At 28.9% G+C, this 20,737-nt stretch overlaps 1 protein-coding gene and 1 long non-coding RNA gene across 7 annotated transcripts in view; one reads left to right on the top strand and one right to left on the bottom strand.

Moving 5' to 3' along the window:
* The window catches only part of LOC121115937 (uncharacterized), a 106,833-nt gene that overhangs the window by 57,130 nt on the left and 28,966 nt on the right, over window positions 1–20,737 (top strand). For all 6 annotated transcript variants that reach the window (XM_040710122.2, XM_071887919.1, XM_040710125.2 and 3 more), the window contains one exon: window positions 2,456–2,873. In XM_040710122.2, the coding sequence (XP_040566056.1) occupies window positions 2,624–2,873 (250 nt within the window). In that variant the 5' untranslated portion in view covers window positions 2,456–2,623. The remainder of the gene's footprint in view (window positions 1–2,455; window positions 2,874–20,737) is intronic.
* LOC121115938 (uncharacterized) lies at window positions 3,942–4,694 on the bottom strand. Its single transcript, XR_005863721.2, has 2 exons — window positions 4,307–4,694; window positions 3,942–4,247 (listed from the first exon to the last, which is right to left on the bottom strand). It is a non-coding gene; the product is annotated as an uncharacterized lncRNA (long non-coding RNA).

Raw genomic sequence — 20,737 nt, 5'->3', positions numbered from 1 at the left:
ACCTTCTTTGCTATTTCCAACCGTCTCATCTTGCTATGTTCAAAGATAAGATGTCTAGTTGTCCTCCTTCGTGATTTGGCACCAATATAATTCCGGATTGAAAATAAAAAAATCTGTACCATTAGATAAGATACATGCAATTGAAAAAAATATTACCTTCCAAATAAGACCCTTCATTTTGTATGATTATACCCGTTTTGTAGGAACTGTATTCAAAATAACTTAATAAATAGCTCAGCTTTCGAATACTGGAATGTTTTATTAATTGTTATTTTTTTTTATTTTTTTTTTAAATCTATATAGTGATTTCATTTCAAAATATAACTTTGAATCGAAATTATTTTGTAGGAAATGTATTCAATATAGCTTAATAAATATTCTAGCTTTCAAATTCTGGAATGTTTTTATTAATTGTTATTATTTTTTATTTTTTTTGGTGTAAATTATCATCTATATAGTCATTATATTTCAAAATATGACTTTGAAATAGAAATTATCAATTTATCTGAAAACATTTATCTGATTTTTAAAAAAGGTTTTAGAGGTTAAGCCTTCTACAATTGTAAATTTGAATGATCCTTTTCATTTTATACCTATAGTCTAAATAACAAATATTAAATGTATTTTCAATCGTTAAGGATTCCAATCCCTAAATTTTGTTGAATAGTGTAATATATAAGGCCAATAGCTAATCAATAATGAAGGGTAAACGAAGCAGTAGTGAATCTATATCACTGATAATGTGGTTGATATTTAGATATCTCGAATTTATTCAATACGAGCAAGATATTTCGAAATTTAATATACCATATCGAAAATCAAAAAATAATATGTGAGTTTGTCCTGGTTGGAAATTTTTTATACATTTCAGGGTACCCTAAGGCCATGTTTACTTTTCTAACGTTTATCTTTGTTGTATTTGTTTGCCATTATTCCAGATCTGAAAATTACATTTAATCCAGAATATTTAAAATATACATTTATAATTCCTAATGCGTTGACTACCGTTTTCTTATATGAGTAAAATAGTTTGTTTGGAATCGATATTAATTTTGATAATAAAAGAAGAGCCCTTTCGCCTTTAAATTTCAAGTTCATTTGTTTTGTTTTAATTGTTTTTAGTTTTTCATAGTGTTTTTTTAACTATTTTTTTAGTAATTTAAATATACAAATGTGAATTTGGAATAAAGGGATACATAGATATATATAGAAGAAGGGCCCTTTTACCGTATTGTCGTTCGAAATACAGATCTGCACTTATAACAATAATAAAAAAATTATTGGTTTTTGTAAAGTTCCTTTAGTTGGTAAGATGGAGTTTCACTAATTAAGTATGCGTAGACATTATAATATTTTATCAACTACATCTGACATGGAATTGTCTTAGAAATTCATATACATGATCTATATTTCATTTTCTAGGAACGATCCAAAGACGTCTTTTACCTCAGGACATAAAAGAAAATTTCAAGTGCGTGAATTTATTTAGTAAACGACATATAGTTTTATTAAAAAATAACACTAAATAAATACACAGACTTGAATTTTTCTTTAATGTCCTGGGGTATAGATGTCTTTCGGAACCACCGAGACGCGAATCTATGCTAATTGATTACAAGGGAATAATTAATTCGGAGTGCATAATCCATTGAGCTACGTTCGTAATGAAATAGTTGAATACATATTGGATGGCCGAGATATTGAGGGAATAATATTATAGACTTTTCGGCTAAAAGATAAAATTTGCTTTAATGATATAGGAGATAACTCCCCAAGAAATTCTCAGTTTAACTCTCCGTTTTTCAATAACACACTCACACAAAACTATTCAATACTTATATTAATTCATATGACGTGTTTTTCTTCCAGAATGTAAGAATAATCATAGGAGTTTTAGAAAAAAAAAATATTTTGGGATGACGGATGAGTTCTTTAATCTTAAGAGTGGTCATTAATAGAAACAAACAAACTACATTTTAACATACCAGCGTAATTTTTTAATTCAAATCTTAGCATATACTGAAAAATCACATGAATTGAGATTTGCATTAGGTACCAATAAAAATACGACTACATTAATTTTTATTATATCATGAATAATTATATGATTTGTATCAGGGATCACTAAATATAGTGTATCCTGTATATACGTTCAATGATATATGTACACGTCTACAATATTTTACTAATATGACTAGATTTTTATTTCTTCGATCAAAATATGTTTATGATGTAAATATTAAAATTCATTGCTCAACTAGTACAGAGCATATTTAAGAAGTGATATAGATTAAGTAATTAACCTTAAGAAGCCCATTGCCTTTGTATAGTTAAAGTTAAACAGATTTGTCTTAGGAGTAACATTAATCAAAAAAAGTAATAAAAAGGTTATATATGATTTTACAAAAAAAAATATATTTTAAAATAAAAAGTATATCTTAATTTATATTTCCAGGACTTGTAACGAATCTTTGAATCTTATCCCAATTCAATCAATACTCTACAAAAAAGAAAAATCCTTATTTTATCCAGTCTTTGAGAATCCATTTTATTTTCTACTCCCCCTTATTACAACTTCAAAGATTCATTTCTTACCTCCAAGCCCGTTTGGCTTCCAAAGGTAATGGATTGGTTGAACTTTGGAGAAGTGGATTTAATTGCATCACCACTACCCCCTCCTCCAAACCATGATGGTGAAATGAACATGTTTACATTTTTAGATGATGACTTTTCTTCAGCAGATCCAGAAGTCATTAATAGTCGACTTAAATCCAAAGCAATTGAGGAAGATATCACTGAGATCAATCATAATGATATCGTCGAGCCTCAAGTCGACACTTCCTTTGGTGATCCAGAATTTCAGGACAATGACGGTAAGACATTTTTATTATTAATGAATCCTCCAAACATTGAATTAATTAATCATAAGTTAAGTAAAACACTTCAATGGAGAAAAAAATAGGTTTTGTGGTTCCTAAAATTGATTTATGATTTGGTAATAGCCGCTTCTCTCTCATTATTTAATATAAAGAAACAAACAAAATTGTTTGTTTCACTTCATTAGGAAGTTCCAAAAATGTAGATATTTAGTATTTTGCATGCAAAAATAAGGGAAAGTTGAGAATAGAGTATATTTAATAAGCTTATACTCGTTGACAAAGGAATTGAAAACTGAAAGTGTGATGTGATATGTGCGTTCCTGAAACAAATATAAATAAAAACTATACTAAAATATTTTTTTCACAACATTTTGATATGATTGTTTTTCTTAAAGTCGTCTTAGATCTTGTGATTTCATAGTACAATATTGAGTAATTATTCAAAAGTATTTTATACAATATTAAGTTAGATATTAGATGGGCAGTATAGGCATAACTAAATTTTGGAGAACATATGACTTTAAACAACACATTAGTTTTTTGGATACTCTCATTAGTTTTTATTTTAGAATAACAACTTACTAGAAAAATTTTTGATTATAATATATGTATCACATAGCAATATTCATTGATTGCACCACTCAAAATATCATATTAAAAAAAAAATCGAATTTGTAGCTAGCCAATGATGTCGCATTATCACCAACTGTTGGAGTATTTTCCAGTTACCCCTTTCAAACTCATAAGATATCTGAAAGTATTTTTTGATGAATATTACTGTATTTAGGTAATTAGGATCATACTTACATTGTTCAAATTATTTAAAAAAATCTTACCCATCCCGTTTACCTAGAAAAGTATAGGGCACTGGATGTGAAGGAAGTTTTTTATCTAAGTTTGGGTCCCTTCGATGCAAAAGGGTTTAAAGTAAAAATATATTCTTGTTATACAAGATTTCATTCTAGTTCATAGAATCAAAGTTTAGATCCTTTAATGACGATATAAACTGTATAGTATCCCTCAATCATTGTTCTGTATTCATAAAATGAAAAAAGGTCCAAATTAAATGTTAGTCAGCCAAATATGATATTTTCCTCAACTATTGGACTACTCTTTAATTTATATAAAGGTTATGTCAACCAATTAACAAAAAAGACATTGAATTAAACATTTAGTGCCAGAATAATGGGAATGAGTATACAAATCAACAACGAAAAAAATTTATATCGAAATTGTACATATTTTGGTAATAAGATGGAAATAAAAAGGACAGTAGTAGTTTTGTCAGTTGATGACCATTTTACTCCTGTTCTTTCGTAGTCTTAAGATCTTTTGATGAGGAGAAATTGAACATATTATTGTAGATACCTTGTTAAGCAAATTAAGTATAAGGTATGACACAAAGATTGTCGTTTTCTATTTCTCACTCTTTCTACCATGTTGCTTGGTATGATCCTGCTACCACAAAATGATGCTTATAGAATAATTTTCCTCACTTGTTTGGAATGTTTTTTGATAAATAGATCCTCTGAAAAATTAAAGGTTCTAATTTATTGTTCCTGAGTGCAAGTGACAAATTGGGAAAAAATTGCCATCCGAGATGAGGGTGACTGCCATGACCAAATAACTCGGTGGAATTTCCAAGAAGATGACTGCCGAGGAACTTGGGATCAGTTTGAGGTCTGTTGAGAGATGGTGGGCAACTCATGATCAACGTTCCCTTCTTTGAAGGATTTTACTGGACAAGACTGAAATGGACTCCCCAATCCTAGATAAGGACCGGCACAACACTATTTATGTGTATTCAAGTATTTGTTTAATTATAAAGACGGAGAAATTGTGTAAACAAAGTCCATAATAAATAAATATTTACTTTTACTTTTCATTGGCTAAAAATATATTTACATTCCCACTCTAATTCATATAAAAGGACAAATACATTATTCAGTAGGTATAATTTATAACTACGTGATCTTAACATCTATCTTTGAAAGAAGAATTCCCACTTATCTTTGGTAAATTTCAAAAATATAGTACATTACTCTATTTTAAAAGTAGAAAGTTTATATTATTAATTCATTTCCACCCCAAATCCAATCAAGTTGTATTTTACTGGTGTCAAGAAGGGTTTTAATTCATTAATACCATGACACTCACTCATGCTATCGAAAAATTCCATCCCAAGGTACAAGTAGCCATAAACTGTATAATTGAATGCCACAGTGTTTATTTATTCCATTATAGTTTGTTTGTTTTTTCATTTTTATCCTACTAAACTATGTAATTATGATAAAATAGGAATATTCATATATAATAATATTTATGTAGCCTCCTTAAACAGAGAAGATCAAAGAAGAGGTTACGAAACATTACTCAGTCATATGTAATATCCTTGAAGAAGAACTATAAGAACTATGTAAAATATAAGATTGTAAAATTAATTTTCTTTTATTATTATACCTACAATGAATGTAAATATTTTGAGAGTAAACATTTTTTAAATTCTGAGATTGAAACATATTTCTTCTGAAAGCCATTATTCATGTACAGTATTTAATACACTATGGGTCCATTGTAGGTTTCAAAATTGTCAGGTTGCAACTACATTGTAGGATAGTTTTTTTGAAAGGATGGGTTACCGAAAAAGTCCTAAATAAATTTGATTATTTATTGATAAAGCAGTACTAAGTATATATTATTACAATGTGACATTATTACATCTTGCATCTATGAAATATAAACGAAATACTTTATTAGTAATTAGTTTACCAAAACTCGGGATCAAGGGTGAATTCTGTTCATACTTAAGCGTTCTATTGATTATCTTCTTGGTTCAGCAAACTAGCAGTATAAGTTGCTGTCCCAGGCCCTTGTATTTGTCCTAATTAGTCAACACAAAATCGTAGAAGGTAATAATTTTTTAGGGTGTCAACAAATATTACCTTAATATTTTAAACTACGCTTTATGTAACGGTTGAATAAATGGTTTATTTGATGCTTAACTGGAGTAGTCATAATGTTATAAGTAGTAGAGAGTTGAGTCTATTTAAAACCTTGCCTCTACCGGCATTCTTCATTAATTTGACTGACTTTGATGAAAGCAAGGTTAATATAAATACAAAGTTATACCATAACGTGTGTACGACACATGTTTGACCTCCGCCGCACTTTTAATATTGACGTCATAGTAAATGAGTTTTTGCGTTTTTTGTCAAAATCTGTTTTTCTTGCGCAACAGTTGGTACGATACATTAAATTGAAAATTCTAGCAATAATGACGTCATACACTATGAGTAGTTGTCTTTTTCGTCAAAATCTGCCTGTCTTGCCCAAAAGTCGGTACAATATATCAGATTGAAAATTCTATCAAGCCCGATTACATGATGGTCTAAAGTATTTTTTCTTTCTACTCTACAATTTTGAGATGTGAAAATTTTGTAGAATATATAGAACTTCAAGTCTTTCTCCCCTTAATTTATACATCCCTTAACACTTTTTACCATAGTCAAAGTTTGCAATCTATTTTAAGAGGGGCCAATTTGTACTGATTTACATACTAAGTAAGTAAATAAATACTTTAATATAATACATATATTATAAAAGTAAGGGGGCCTACCCCCCCCCCTTTGGTCCTCTCAAAGACTCTCAACTATGTTTTTCATTCGAACAAACGTACCATTTTCCAGACTTGTTGCTTCTTTAATAATGGTTAACAAACTGAATTCCCTTGATTCGTGTATCAAAATTACATTATAGCATAGCAACATAGTTTCGATCACAGTTTTATAAAAATCTTGTTAATTATGGTAGTGTATACCTATATATCATGTATGTAGTGTTTCAACACAAAATTAAACTTAAACAAACATAAAAAAATGATAAATTTTCACTGGAAAACGAAGCTGTCATTTTGATTGCTATATCAGTATAATTTGAATAAGTTTTTTTTTATTTGACGTGTAAAAAAAAGTTAAATTGTCACTTCTTTTTTAAACTGGTATTAAATTCTTTATTATCTTTTTATACGTCAAAAAAAAATATATTTCAGAAAGACAAAGTAATTGTTAAAGATAATTAGAGGTTTCATCATACAAAAAATCTAAAAATTTCAGAATAAGTCAGAATCCAAATTGATTCATCTTTCCTTGACACACGTACTCACTAGCAATTAGAAATTATATAACTAGAATAAATGAGCTTTAATTCAATCATTGATTCATTTTTGCTATACTAAATTCTTTCGAAATGTATTAATATGATAGTTTTTAATCATTCATTAGCTCTTAAAAAGCTATTGAACGGATGAAAACCTGCAAGCCAATTCATTAAAAAATAGATTGCCTGGTAATTTATAGGAAGAGACAACTGTTGTCCTTCCCTCGTCTTTCCAGTGTTCAGTGACAATTTTTAGCGCCTTCAAATGATTAATCAGAATTATTTATATCTAGAAATGAAAGATAATTTAGATAAACACTAGTGATGCAAAAATTCCAAAAAAAAATCCCGATGCCGATTCCAATTCTTAATATTTTAAAATGTAATTAAAAAATATAATTTTGTTATCAGTAGCGTCCACAGAATTATATTTTGAAGGGGGCATGGTTTTCAGAATTATAATTTTTTTTTTTTTTTTTTTTTAATTTTCTTAATTTAAAAATTAAATTTTGAATATTAAAATTTAACAAAAATAAAGTTCAAATATACAATTTGATATTTAAATATTTTCAAAAATCCACACCTCTTCATACAAAATTCCCTGCTGTTAGAGATTTTTGACATAGTTATTCACAAGAAATTAAATTTTTTGGAAAAAAATTGGAAAAATTAAATTTTTTGAAAAAAAATTTCAAACATTCAATTTTCTAGTAAAAAGCAAAAATTCCTTAAGTACTTGAATTTGGATACATTTTTCTAATTTTTGAAGTATTTAAAATTAAATTTGTTTAAATCTTTTTTAACTTCAATTATTTACCCTTCTTGAAGAATATAAAGATTATTTTTGAGAAAAATAATCCATTCCTACTTTTGTGCTGATGGACAACATATTATGTAAATTAGCCAAGGGACAAAATGTCCACAAAAATTGTTTGTTGATTAAATTGTAGATAAATACGTTTGCTAACCAAGATTCTATATTCGTATACAGCTAAATTATCCACTGAATCATAGTTGTCTCTCCTAAATAGAAATTCGCCTAATGAGTTGAAATATCATGTTGAATTATTTTGTTATTAAATTAACCATCGGCAACCCCTTCTCTTTTCTACAGGCACGTCCCATTTTTTATATCATATCCAACCTGTTCTGGGATTATACAAAACTAAAAATGTTTGAAGTACCCGTTGTTATGTGGGACAACTAATTGAAAATTGAGTTAAAAGGGATAAAAAGAAAATGGGCAGACTTTTACTCTTAATCCACCTTCATTTGGATAAAGAGTCGATAACACTGAGTTATTTAATTAAGTTTTTATTTGAAACAATTTATATGTATGAGAGATGAAGGATCAATTTGCAACTTTAGCTTGGTTCTTTTACAGCGACACATCTTTTTGTTACTGGAGATTGTAATATTGGTTCCATATGGATCTATGGAAGAAATGGCCAGTTTCCTAAGCTTCATTACAATTAAGTTTTATTTTTTGTCCTTGTGCCAAGGCATTTTGAGATAGAAACCCCTTCTTCTCAACTTTAATTGCCAATTTCGTCTACAAAATCAAGATTATTTGGATAAAAAAATTACAGCACATTAACTCCATGTTCCAAAAACAAAAACTGTTATTTTTTGGAAATAAAAATATGGTCAATGTAAGCTATATTGACCTTGTATCAGCAAAAATACTCTGACCGCTCAGGCTAATGACTTCTGAAGAATATTCCGGGCTGTTGAAATCCCGAATCTTAAGACTGTTGGGTCTAACTAAGTAATATTTTATTATTTCCGCATGTATATGGCGAATTTTATAAATATATGGTGCTAGAAATGAAAAAACAAAACTAAGACTACATGAACTGCAGTGCTAACTTTGTCATGTTTCGTTCAGTCTTCCTCACATTTATTCTCGTTTGTATTTCATCAAGAGAAGAAAAAGTTGTGTTAATCAAACCCAACAAATTGTTTTAAATATACAAAACATTAAAAAAAAATGTTTCTATCAGATCAAATATTAAAAAAGAATTTTTGTATTGTTACTGTCATGCCAAAAAAAAAAAAAGAAGTTGTCAAATAATTGTTGTCTTTTAATTGCTGGATAAACTAAAACTGCTAAACAGTGTATTGCTTTATTACAAATTAAAAATGTGAAAATAATATTATTTGATGACTTTATACGATTGCATAACAAAACACTGGTTAGATCTGTGACAAATGTTTGAAGTATAGAACAATAATATGTAGATATTCGAATATTGTTTTATATTCAGAGACAATGCCAAATTCAAATTCTTGTGCATTTTCTCCTAATGAAATCTCATTTAACAATATATAACTTTTCAGTAAATGATTATTACTATTGTCATACCTCATTGATTACGTGACTATAATAAAATATAAAAGGTAAATTGTGATGCATTCTATAATGATACATTATGCTCTTCAGAAGAACAGTTTATTATTTTGTCACCTTCGTAATAATTCTCAAAGTATTTTACTTTTTCAATCATGAAACTTACCTATATAGCTAGTCATTTAAACAATATAATACATATATTTCAAAGATATATCTTTGTAAGTGAATATTTATTTGTCTAACAACTTGAAAAGAATGACATAACATTATATACGTGTTTATCTATGTATGTTAAGAATATAATAACGACGTAAGAATAGTAGGCATCAAAACATGAAAAATCTAATTTCTGAGGGATATCGTTCCCCCTAAGTCTCTACTCCAACACTTACAGACCACTAGGATAGGCCAATTTTATTCCTTGTAACTTTTGCAAGTAATTTTTTCCTTGCTCTAAAATTTACAAAATTTCTCTGACACTTCAGTTTTATATAATAGTTTAGGAAAAAGGAACTTCGTATTTGCCACCACTTACCAAGCGCAGGAGTCAACCTATCTAGGTATGTTCAAAGTTATTTAACGTACCGACAAAATAGTTCAGATCAGCAAAGATGGAAAGCATGACACCTTCAGCATGAGTAGTGTCAAACCAGCATTTATACTATCAGAGCTTATGTCAACGACCAATCCAAGGAAAGTTCCAACATTTGTAGGTAGCTCTAATTAGCCAATTCATCTAAATTCGTCTTCTAGTACTAGTACTATTCATTTAAACATAAGAATAGTTCACAGCTATATAATAACAGATTTCATAATTTTATAATGCTAACAGATTTCAAGACTTTTTTATTATTACAATAATAAACCATTCAAGAAATAGTTCAAGAGTTTTTTGTTTTGTTTTCTTGATAAATGTAGAAAGATTTATAACAAGAATAATAGCCTATGCATAAAAATAACTGCAAAACTGTACTTTATAATAATTGCATGTATGCATTTAGCATTGTCTAAATATAACATTTGGTCATGTAATTTATTTATGAGTTCGAACATATTTTACCCTGTTTTTTCTTATAATAAAAGCTAGTTATTTTTTATACCTATGCCTTTGGAAAAAGACCCTAAAATGTACATTGTACATATCGACAAATAGGCAACAAAATGTGCCTGCATATTAATTTATGGGCAGGGTCGTGACTATAGTTTTCTTTGGTGAAGAGGTGTTGATATAAGGCTTAAACAAATTTGAAAGTGTGATGGATGCAAACATTACAAAGCAGCAGTTATAGGATTTGAATAAGTAATCTTTGCCTCAGGGCTGAAAATCTATCTACAGTACTTCTATAAAGAGTCATATCCTTTCTTTATGTTAAAAGAATCATATTTGAAAACTTAAAAATTAAATAAGAGATTTTGTGAAAAGAAGAGTTAGCACTTTATGGGAAAAAATTCCTATGTGATAGATATTTTAGAAACACCTTAGTTACAATTCTCTTAAATTAAGAATTAATATTTTAAACGGTAAGGGTTTTGTAAATTAAAATCTAAAAATCCCTTCAAATGTGTACTTAGTTTTGAAAATTTACCACATACTTGGTCTAACCTAGAAAAACCAGTAAAAATATTCAAACAAAAGCTCAAATATTCCTACTCTGACAAAAACATAATTTGCTCTCATCAACAGAACAAAGTAGATCCTGTGTCAAGATTTTGAGAAATTATGGCAAATAACTTTTCTAGGGGGAATTTTTAAATTGTGGTCTTTGTTCTATTTTATTGATAGCTTTTAGTTTTTGACAATAAATTATTCTTATTTGTCATTAAAGAATCATGTAAAGTTTAATATCTAACTAATACATACATCCTATAAAAATAGTAACTAATTCGTTAATATATACTTGTTTTAATGCAGAATGGTCCAGATGCTAGTTTGCACCAAAAAAAAAATTGAGACCCCCATGAAACCATGTGAAAAACTTGAGCCTCACGTTTTCAAAAACCTCTAAACAGCTTTTAAAATTAGCCAATTTTGTTCTAAAAGCGACCTTGTTCAAATTTTAAATACCTCGAGAGATATGAAAAATCATATTTTCAGGTTGAAACTTTGCAAAATAATTTTTCCATTAATACGCACCAGACAATCAGTTGAGGGAAAAAATATCACCCCAAAAAAAGGTAAGTCCACTGTGCATGTAGATATTTCTTGGGTTAATAGTAATTATTGATATTCTTCACGTTATTATTTTTGAATGCATATGATTAAAGTCTATACATATTTTGATAACACTTCTCGTATAATAATGTCTGTTGAGAGAGTATAACATTATGAGTCATAATTAACCCTTGCATAGACTAATAAAACCTAGGATACTCCATGTTGTTTGATAGTGGGTGTATCAAAACTATTTCTCCATCACTTTAAATGATAATATTTCAAGGTTGCATTTATTCATTTTAAAACTTCCGGCGGAAGATAATTGCTAAGGGTCTAAGACGTTGATTTTCCATGTTTTTGTTTTGTTATTTCACAACTATGGAGCAAGTGAATCGCGTAAAAGTTGCCGCTTTTCTCTGTACAAAAGCCAAAAAGACATTGAGTTCAAGTACAAGTTGATATCCTGGATCAAGGTCAGCTTCTCCAACAACAATGTGGTTCTCGAACAGGATGGAGCACCTGCACATACCGCCAAAGTGACCACCTTACTCATCAGACTGGAATCTGTTGGACCTTTCCTACTTGTCGCGTGGGAAAAGAAAATCATTTAGCAAACGCCACTCCAACATTAAGACACTGATAGCCTCTGTCAAATTGATTTTTGAATAATATGGACAAGAAATTGGTCATAAGGTCATGTTCTGCCTTCAGGCCCAGATCGGAGGTCAATTCAGGCTAATGGAAGTCATATTGAGCTTTCATTAAATCTAAAGTATGTAAAAAGTACTAAAACAAAAATTGTAACAACATTATTCTCATGAATTACATGGTTCTTGGTTTCTATTAGGGTTTCCAATCGGGAAATAGTTTTGATATAACTTGTATAGCAATAGTATAAACCAACAAATATATGGGTAGATTTATGTATGTATGTATATGACTGAATATCTTTGTTAAGGCATCAAAAAATATTAATCCCTCGTTCTTTTCTCATTAAATTATTCATTTTCAACTTTTTATAGAATTAAGTGGAATTCATTTATAATTCCTTTTAAAAACAATGATTTAAAAATTAGAGTATAAATTTAAGAATAAAGTTTTTTTGAAATACATATTGTTTTTAATTTTTTCCCCCCTTTTAATAATATATTGTATACATTTACGGTCAAATCCTATTATGAAATAAAATAGAAAGAAAAACCTCATTAAATATACATAAAAAATTAAACAGCCTAAAGGTTATAACTTTATTTATATACTAATGTAAGACCTGTCTCCGAGTAGAGTTAGAAGTACTCGTCAGAGAGAAAAAATACATAGAGTACTTACGCTGAGCAAAATCAGGGGAAATTTTTTGAAGCAGAAAGTTAGTAGAACCAAAACAATGGAAAATTTAATTATTTATACTATAAAGACTGAAGAGTTCCAAAAAGTAAAATATAATCAAATGTAAAATACAGTGAGGATCGAACATAAAAATATTTGAAACGCCCTCTATGTCATTAACTTAGATATTTATTGTTACTACAATTCGAATATTTTGGTCAACTACGACGGCTTCAACATCTTCTTCATTATTCTATGTTTTTTTATATCTATGGTACTCATTTTTAGATATTATTCAAAGCTCAATAGTAGCATCTTCCAGAGGTGGGAGAAAGTCCATATATTGTAAATCCAAGTAGAGTTCAAAGTCTTTTATGTCAGGTCTTAATCAGTGGCAGAGTATCGCACTTTTGCAGGGGGGGGGGTCATAAGTAAATTTTTAGAGTCTCTACGTTACAGATTTACATAAGCCTAATATATAAAAAAATGAATTAGCTCTTTGTTAAGGAGAGCTTCAGATGTTGTACTTTTTTAGGATAAATAAATTAAAGATCTTCTTACCATGATGCACCCCTTACATAATAAATTTGATGATTTTAGGCGAATAATTTTAAAACATTTTATAGGAATATGTCATTAATATTTCTTCCAATCAAAAAGAAAAAAAAATTTAACTTGTTTTTTTTGAAAATAAATGTCTACTCTTGTTTAATTATTTACATATAATTTCCCACCCTTTAAAATATTCATCACAGTTGTGGCATAAACCAATATCAGGTCCTTAGTTTTATTTAGGGTTGGGTTTGACGGCTCAAATTTCATTAGAGCTTATTCTATGTATATAAAACTCTATGTAACATCATTTTGAATCGCTGGCTAAAACCCACATTTATTATTATTATTTATGCAGTAGAACACTTAAATGATGATTTAAACCTTCCAAAACAAAGGTTAGCCTTCAGATCCTCCAATTTAAATCAAATAAAGTTACGATTCGGTGCTATATTTCGACGTGAAATAACAATATAGATGAAAATCAAAGGTAATTACTATTGATAAACACATTACTTCATTTGAAATAATTTTCGTGTTCCACGCCATAAAAAGTAATTTTAAATGTGGATTTCAGCCGGAGGCATTCAAGATCTGAATTTGATCACATAATGATATTTGTTTATTTTCGTGATAAAAGTATAAATTTGTTCTAAAAATCAAAATCTATGTCCATATTTTTATTTTTCCACCTAACTCAGCCCTCTCTTTGTGTCCATTTCTTTGACCACCTAAAAATCTCAATTGATAAATACAGTTTGTCATTAATATTTTTATACTTTTTGCTACTCAATTGAATTATTTCCTTATAAGCAATTCTTTGAAGTGTAGATGTTTTTTTATCTAGAGAAAAAATTGAAATGATTGTGGGAAAATCAGTTTAATCAGATAAAACTGCCCCTCTGATTGAGTCATATTCAATACTCATCAAACAGTTCATTGCCATATAGCGAGATATATATAAGTAAAGAGAAGAGTTTTTTTTTGGACATGCGCTAGCCACAGCGTTACCTCACTAACCCTTGCATACCCTATGTATTGTATTGTCAGCTGTCGATTCCCTCTTCTCCTTTGATACGTGCAGACTATTTTATAATTTATTCTTTTTTATAAATAATCATAGTAATAAGTTATTCTATAATTATGCTCCGTTTCCAAAAGAACAGGAATATAATTTTTGTTAATCCCTCGTCGTTTATTTAATATATTGGCTATTTATTATTTTTATGAATAAATTCTGGTCATCATATTTAAATCCAAATTTATAGGTACGCTTTTAATATTATATTACTAAGTAATATTACAGTATCGAATAAACTACTATGTAGATTTTAATAATATGTGAGTATATAAGAGATAAATGGTAGTTGGTGTGATTGACTTATTTGGCTAACTACCAGAAGATTTCGAGCCTTTTTATGTTTCTTTTGGAGGAAATGTTGCGTGATACAATAAAGGTAACGAGGTGTAGCGTGTTTGGATACTGTTATTTGGCCATTAGTTAAAAACCAGCTACTTGATGTCTCTCATTTCAATTACTATAACAAAGTATCTAGGTTTCCATATATAAACCTTTTCTACAGTTAATAGTTTTTTGCTTGGAGTTTTAAAAATAACTAGTAACTAGATATCCATAAACTTAAAACTACTATTCGAAGGTTCAACATACGAAAGATAGCTATATGTTCATCTTACACTCTGTAATGTTTCTTGAGTATGTATTAAATTTATATAGATCAAAAAATAAATGGCGTTTAAGTAATAATTATAATAATTTTAAATAAAAATGTCTATTAGTCATAAGCCTAGAGCTTATTTCAAATTGCAATACATTAAGATTAGAGTTCAGTTGAAAGTCGTAGTTTAATTAAACAAGTCGCAACTAAGAGTCTCCCCCAATCTATGGGAACTATTTTTAAAGATATAGGTATGTTTGAATATGTTACCATCCACCCTACAAAGCATTTTTCAAATGTTTGACCCCTCCCCATAGGATCAAAATAAATAACATACTGGCATGTTTCTTTCCATTTGAATGGTTGAACATCATTATTTAGCTAAATGAAATTGATTATTTCATTTATCGTTCTTATTCAGAGTAAAAAACTCATAAAATTAGGATTATTATATTTGTAGATATTTCATGCGTAAGATATTTTTGCAAAAAAGTACTTAGAAAAACCCAAATATACATCATATATTTACATGAAATGCTTAACAATGTTCAGTTCACATAGGTAACAAGATTTGATTTCCTTATGTTTTTGTGAATACATAATTTAAATTGTATACATATATATCTTATAACAGATACATTTCTGATCAATCTTTATTATAACTATGTAGTACGTTTTTTCAATAAAAACATCAAAGAAATATTTACATATGTATTGCGACGATAGAAAAGCAATCTCGACTAAAATGTAACAAAAAAAGATAAATTCTCAATGTATTTTTTTTCTTTCATAATTTTTTTTTATTCCTTGACGTAATATACATACCCTAAAATATGACGCCCTGAATGAATGTGACACACACAAGGAAATTATGACTTCGTGAAAGGAGTAGAGGGGGAATGAATATGAGATACACTATTGATTGATAGCCAAATTTTCTCTTGGGGTACGTGCTTCGTATCAAATAGGAATATTATACCTAGTTTAAATAACAATCATAGAAATATTCAAATAATTTATTATAATAATTCTAAGTAATTTAAAGGAAAATAATCATAAGGGATCCATGTTTTGTCTTCTTTGGATATATATATTTATTTATTTATTATTATTAAGTTCCTTGATATTAATATAAACTAGGACTACATGATTCATGAAGTCCTAGAATATAAATATATTACAAAAGTAATGTAATAATAAAGTTCGTATCAAAGAAGTATTAATACACAGGCTTGTGAGTGTTCCTCTATATTTGCGTTCCGTTTATCTTCTTTTTTTTTTTTTTTGTTCCATGTTCAGCAGTTATTTCCGTTCTGTTCCGCGATTCAATCATAAAGTAGTGTCATTTATGCTGTACTACAGCAAATTGCAACTTCCACTTTGATAGTGTCAAGGAGGCCTAGTTTGAAAACTATGTTTCAAGATCTTTAACACAATAATCTGATGAATATTGGGGTTGAAATGAACTACAATTGACTCAAATCGGTTGATTCATTGTCGAAATGGAGGCCAAAAGGTAATGAATAACCGATTTGATTCGCGCCAAGCACAGCAACAAGACAAGAAAAACTGAACGTGGACTATTCGGGAACTATATGAACGACTGTTACCTCGCCTACATTGTCGATGAGGTTCTGCCAGTCAACCAAATTAAGTTCCCCGTTTCTGCAGTGATGCTTGGAATCGTTGCAATGGCTCGATGATAATTTTTCTGATGTGTGGAAACAGGATCTCTTGTGGCCTCCCTCCACGACTATGGTACCTGGAGCTATGTCGAAAGTAGGGCCAGGTGCCGTCTCCCATTCTAGTGTCGACACGATTCATCCCCCTTGAGCACTGCCGCAAAATAAGTCTCCCAAGCGTTCGTCTTTGATTTATTAGCCCTTTAAATCATATTTCAAAACGTAGAAAAAATATAAACTTTGATTTCTTGAATTTTTTGAAGTACTTCAGGAACGGAACACTAAAATCTCATTTTTAAAGTTCAGCGTCCAAAAAAAAAAATACAGTTCCGTTCATTGAATGGCGTTTAATTTTGTGTTCCGTTCATAAGCCTGCTGATACATTAAAAAAACACATTATAGTTTTAATTTAGTGGCTTCGGAGTAGAACCTAATCCATTTTAATAAACAGATTCATTAAAATCAACTAAGAACTCTAAATTAAAAGCTAACATAAAAGCGAAATTATTTAAAAAATGCTATATCAAGCTTTTTCTAAAATTATTTAGAATTATGTTAAAAACTATTCCCTTGTTGGAAGCCATAGATGAAAGACACTTGGTGTCTTCTGCTTCTGTGAACCATGTATCTGTTCCTATCTATGTTGATAAGGCAAATAGCTAGTAGATGCGGCCAAAGTTATAGCTTTCACTTCTTTCACTGCAATAGGCTCATATAAGGTCAGCCAGGTCGCAATAAGGGTTTTTGAATTTAATAGAGCAGAGTCATTTTTCCTTTTATCTTTGTGAAAGTCCAAAAAGCACAATTCCTATATGAAATTTTCCATCACCAACCAGAAAACCTTTTACATCTAAAATACTTTTTTATAGATGAACAGCACGCAATTATTTTTTTGTATTTTGCAATCTTTCTTTTAGTAGCAAAATGAATTAATATTTACCTTGTTCTTCTCAAATATGGAACTATTAATAATATTAAATTTTGTTTCACAGCTTAACATAAGGTAATTTGAATTCTATCAATAAACTTTCAGAACACTAATTCGGTAAATAAAAGCAGAAAAAATTGACAGCTCACAAAAAAATGCATTGTGTATTTGTATGTTTTTGAAGTAATGCCGTTTGAAAGAATGTGTTAAATTCAATTATTGAATGGAAAAAAAAGACAAAAAGATTTGAAAATCTACTTAAAATAATAAAATGTCAATTTAAAAATAAAAAAAGGTTATTCTTTTCCAAAAAAAAACCTTATTTTATAAATTCTTTAATTTTAGTAATTTCAAAATATTAATTTATCTTTTAAAACTGATACTCATCGGGACAAATGTCCTCTTTTTTTAACTTAAAAAATATGGTCTCTGTAGTTTATAAAAGGACAATTACTTCTAAAAAAGGGTACATATTGACTATGACGTCAATTGAAATAATAAGGGGTTTATAAATGGCTGACAATCAAATACAATCTATATTATTACCACGATGATATAGTGTATTTATCTAGGTACTTGTTATACCCTTGAACTAATTGAAATAGAGAACAGTTGGAATTAGCTGATTCCCACGAGTATTATATGTAAATAATCTTATCCGACAAGTCTCCCTTAGAGCTCTTAATAATAGGCCACTAGATTAGTTAGAAACCCCATATTGTTAAAAAAAACTCTTATGTAATATGCAATTATATATAAAAGTGCATTTATATCTTAGATTATAATTATTGGCTCGAGTGATTACCTATGTATATAGTATGTATTTAAGCATGGTTCTTATAAGTAATTTTTTCTATCATTTGTTATTATTAGTAAGATGAATAGTATTAAAATTAGCAATCCCTTAAGAGAGATATGAATATGTATTGAATATGCCTATTTATATGTTTTTGAGATATATTTTTCATATTATAGCATTAAAGCTCTTCAAGAGTCATACTGTACTAGTCTTTGAGTTGGAGTCTCTCCTCTGATTCAACCATTATTTATAAAGTTATATAACGACACATATTATCTAATAATAATTATAGGATGTTTGTGAGTCTTTCAAATTTGATTTTTTTTAACTTTGAGTCCGACACGAGTTGAGAATCTAGTTCCATTAAATAAGATATATAGAAAAAATATGTTAAAATAGTATTCTCCTACTCCTCTTAAAATATTTATTCACTCGTATAGTCATGCAATACTAGCCTAGGTCTGGTTTTGAATTCAATTCTAGCATGACGGTACATTTTAATAACGAGGCATATGTACGATTCAAGTCTTCAGGCGTTAAAATAACTCAAATTTCAAAATTATATTTATTGCACCATTTTTAGTCCAACAAACATGGAACATTTCAAATCACAGAACCTCTTCATTTTGAAAAAGAGAATTGTTGAGGTTTGGTCTATTTCAAGATTATATATGTTTCATAGATATGGAAACTCACCTTATGTGTGTCTTTTTGAAAAATAAGTAAAGAACGAAAACAATCTACAAATCACTCATTATCCAAAATGTTAAAAGTCAAAAAACTCATAATAATAGGCATAACTGTACATATTTAATATTTACATTGAAATGTTTTTGACTCATAATAGAATGCATGTAAAGAATGTAAGTACATTAAATATTAACGAGTGTCTACTTCAATGTACGATCACAAACTCATATTCGTCAAATCAACAAATCCCTCTTGAATCTCTTGATCCTTTGACAGTATTTTATCTCTCTAAGTATATATCTGCCCATTGAGTATCGCCGTACACAAAATTGGTTTAGGAATAATTCTGTCGAACATAGCCTTTTTTATTTATATAAACGTTTTGCTACCCCAAAAAAAAAATCAATATCCATTCATTGGTATAAATATACACAGAACCAAGCAAGCGATAAGTACCGACATACTAAATTCTTAACAAAATATTTATTATAAACGGTGCGGAGGCTATTTGAGTCGTGGAAAATAAATGAACTAAAAACATCATAGCTTCGCCAAAAATGTATAATATGTATTAACAAACAGTTTTATACAGGTTGTATAGTAGACCTATTCAAATTTTAACTTTTTTTTCAAGCATTTTAATATTTAACTTTTCCTATTTTCCAAGGTCTATAAAAACTAAACATACCAGTAATTTGGATTTTAGGCTGCGGCTATGCTTGCTATATGGACCTTGAAAACTTATTTTTGGTAGCTCTAAAAATAGGCAAAAAATCGTGATTGTTTGTATTCTCTTGACTATAGCTCCGCAATGACTCATCGTATAGCATTAATAAGGCTATCAAATCAAAGCCAATAAACTGTGCTTTAATTTGTATAAATATGTTATTAACCTTTTATTTCTGCCCATGGGTAAATTTTACCACAGATATTAAAAAATACTTGTTTTTATATTTTTTTCCTCTTGTCTTTTTATGTATTCTCCTAAGTTATTATTATCTTGACGTATCTTATATATACAAAAATTAACTTTTGAATCTTCCTCCTCCTTCCCCGTTTTTTTTTCTGCCTAACAACAGTTTTTATTCTTCATTTTACTATTAAAAATTAGAAGCGAAGCGAAGATTACATTAGCCAGTTAATTCGTCTTGGATGAACACTTATGAGAATTCAATCTGTTCAATAATTTTTCAGGTAGTGATATGAAGAGACATTGTATTAACTAGTTAATTTGTCTTGCATTGTTGCAATTCAAGCAAGCACTTATTGCAGCAATTCAAATGAACACTTATTGCCGCAATTCAAATCAACACTTATGAGTATTCTATTGAAGCATTGGATATTACGCATATACTAATTTATTTGGAAGTTAAGTAATTTTAAAGTTGTTATGTAGTTGGCAGATGTATTAAGCGATATTTATTTAGGGAAGTTAGGAATAACATTACTTATTTTAATTTTTGAATTATTTAATAACCAGCGTTTTGAGTCCCAATTTGTCTCCCCCCCCCCTCCATGTGTCCGTGGAACGGAAAGTCTCAT

The sequence above is a fragment of the Lepeophtheirus salmonis genome, chromosome 4, assembly GCF_016086655.4.
Source record: "Lepeophtheirus salmonis chromosome 4, UVic_Lsal_1.4, whole genome shotgun sequence".
Lineage (NCBI taxonomy): Eukaryota > Metazoa > Arthropoda > Copepoda > Siphonostomatoida > Caligidae > Lepeophtheirus > Lepeophtheirus salmonis.
This window is presented reverse-complemented; position numbering and strand designations above follow the sequence as displayed.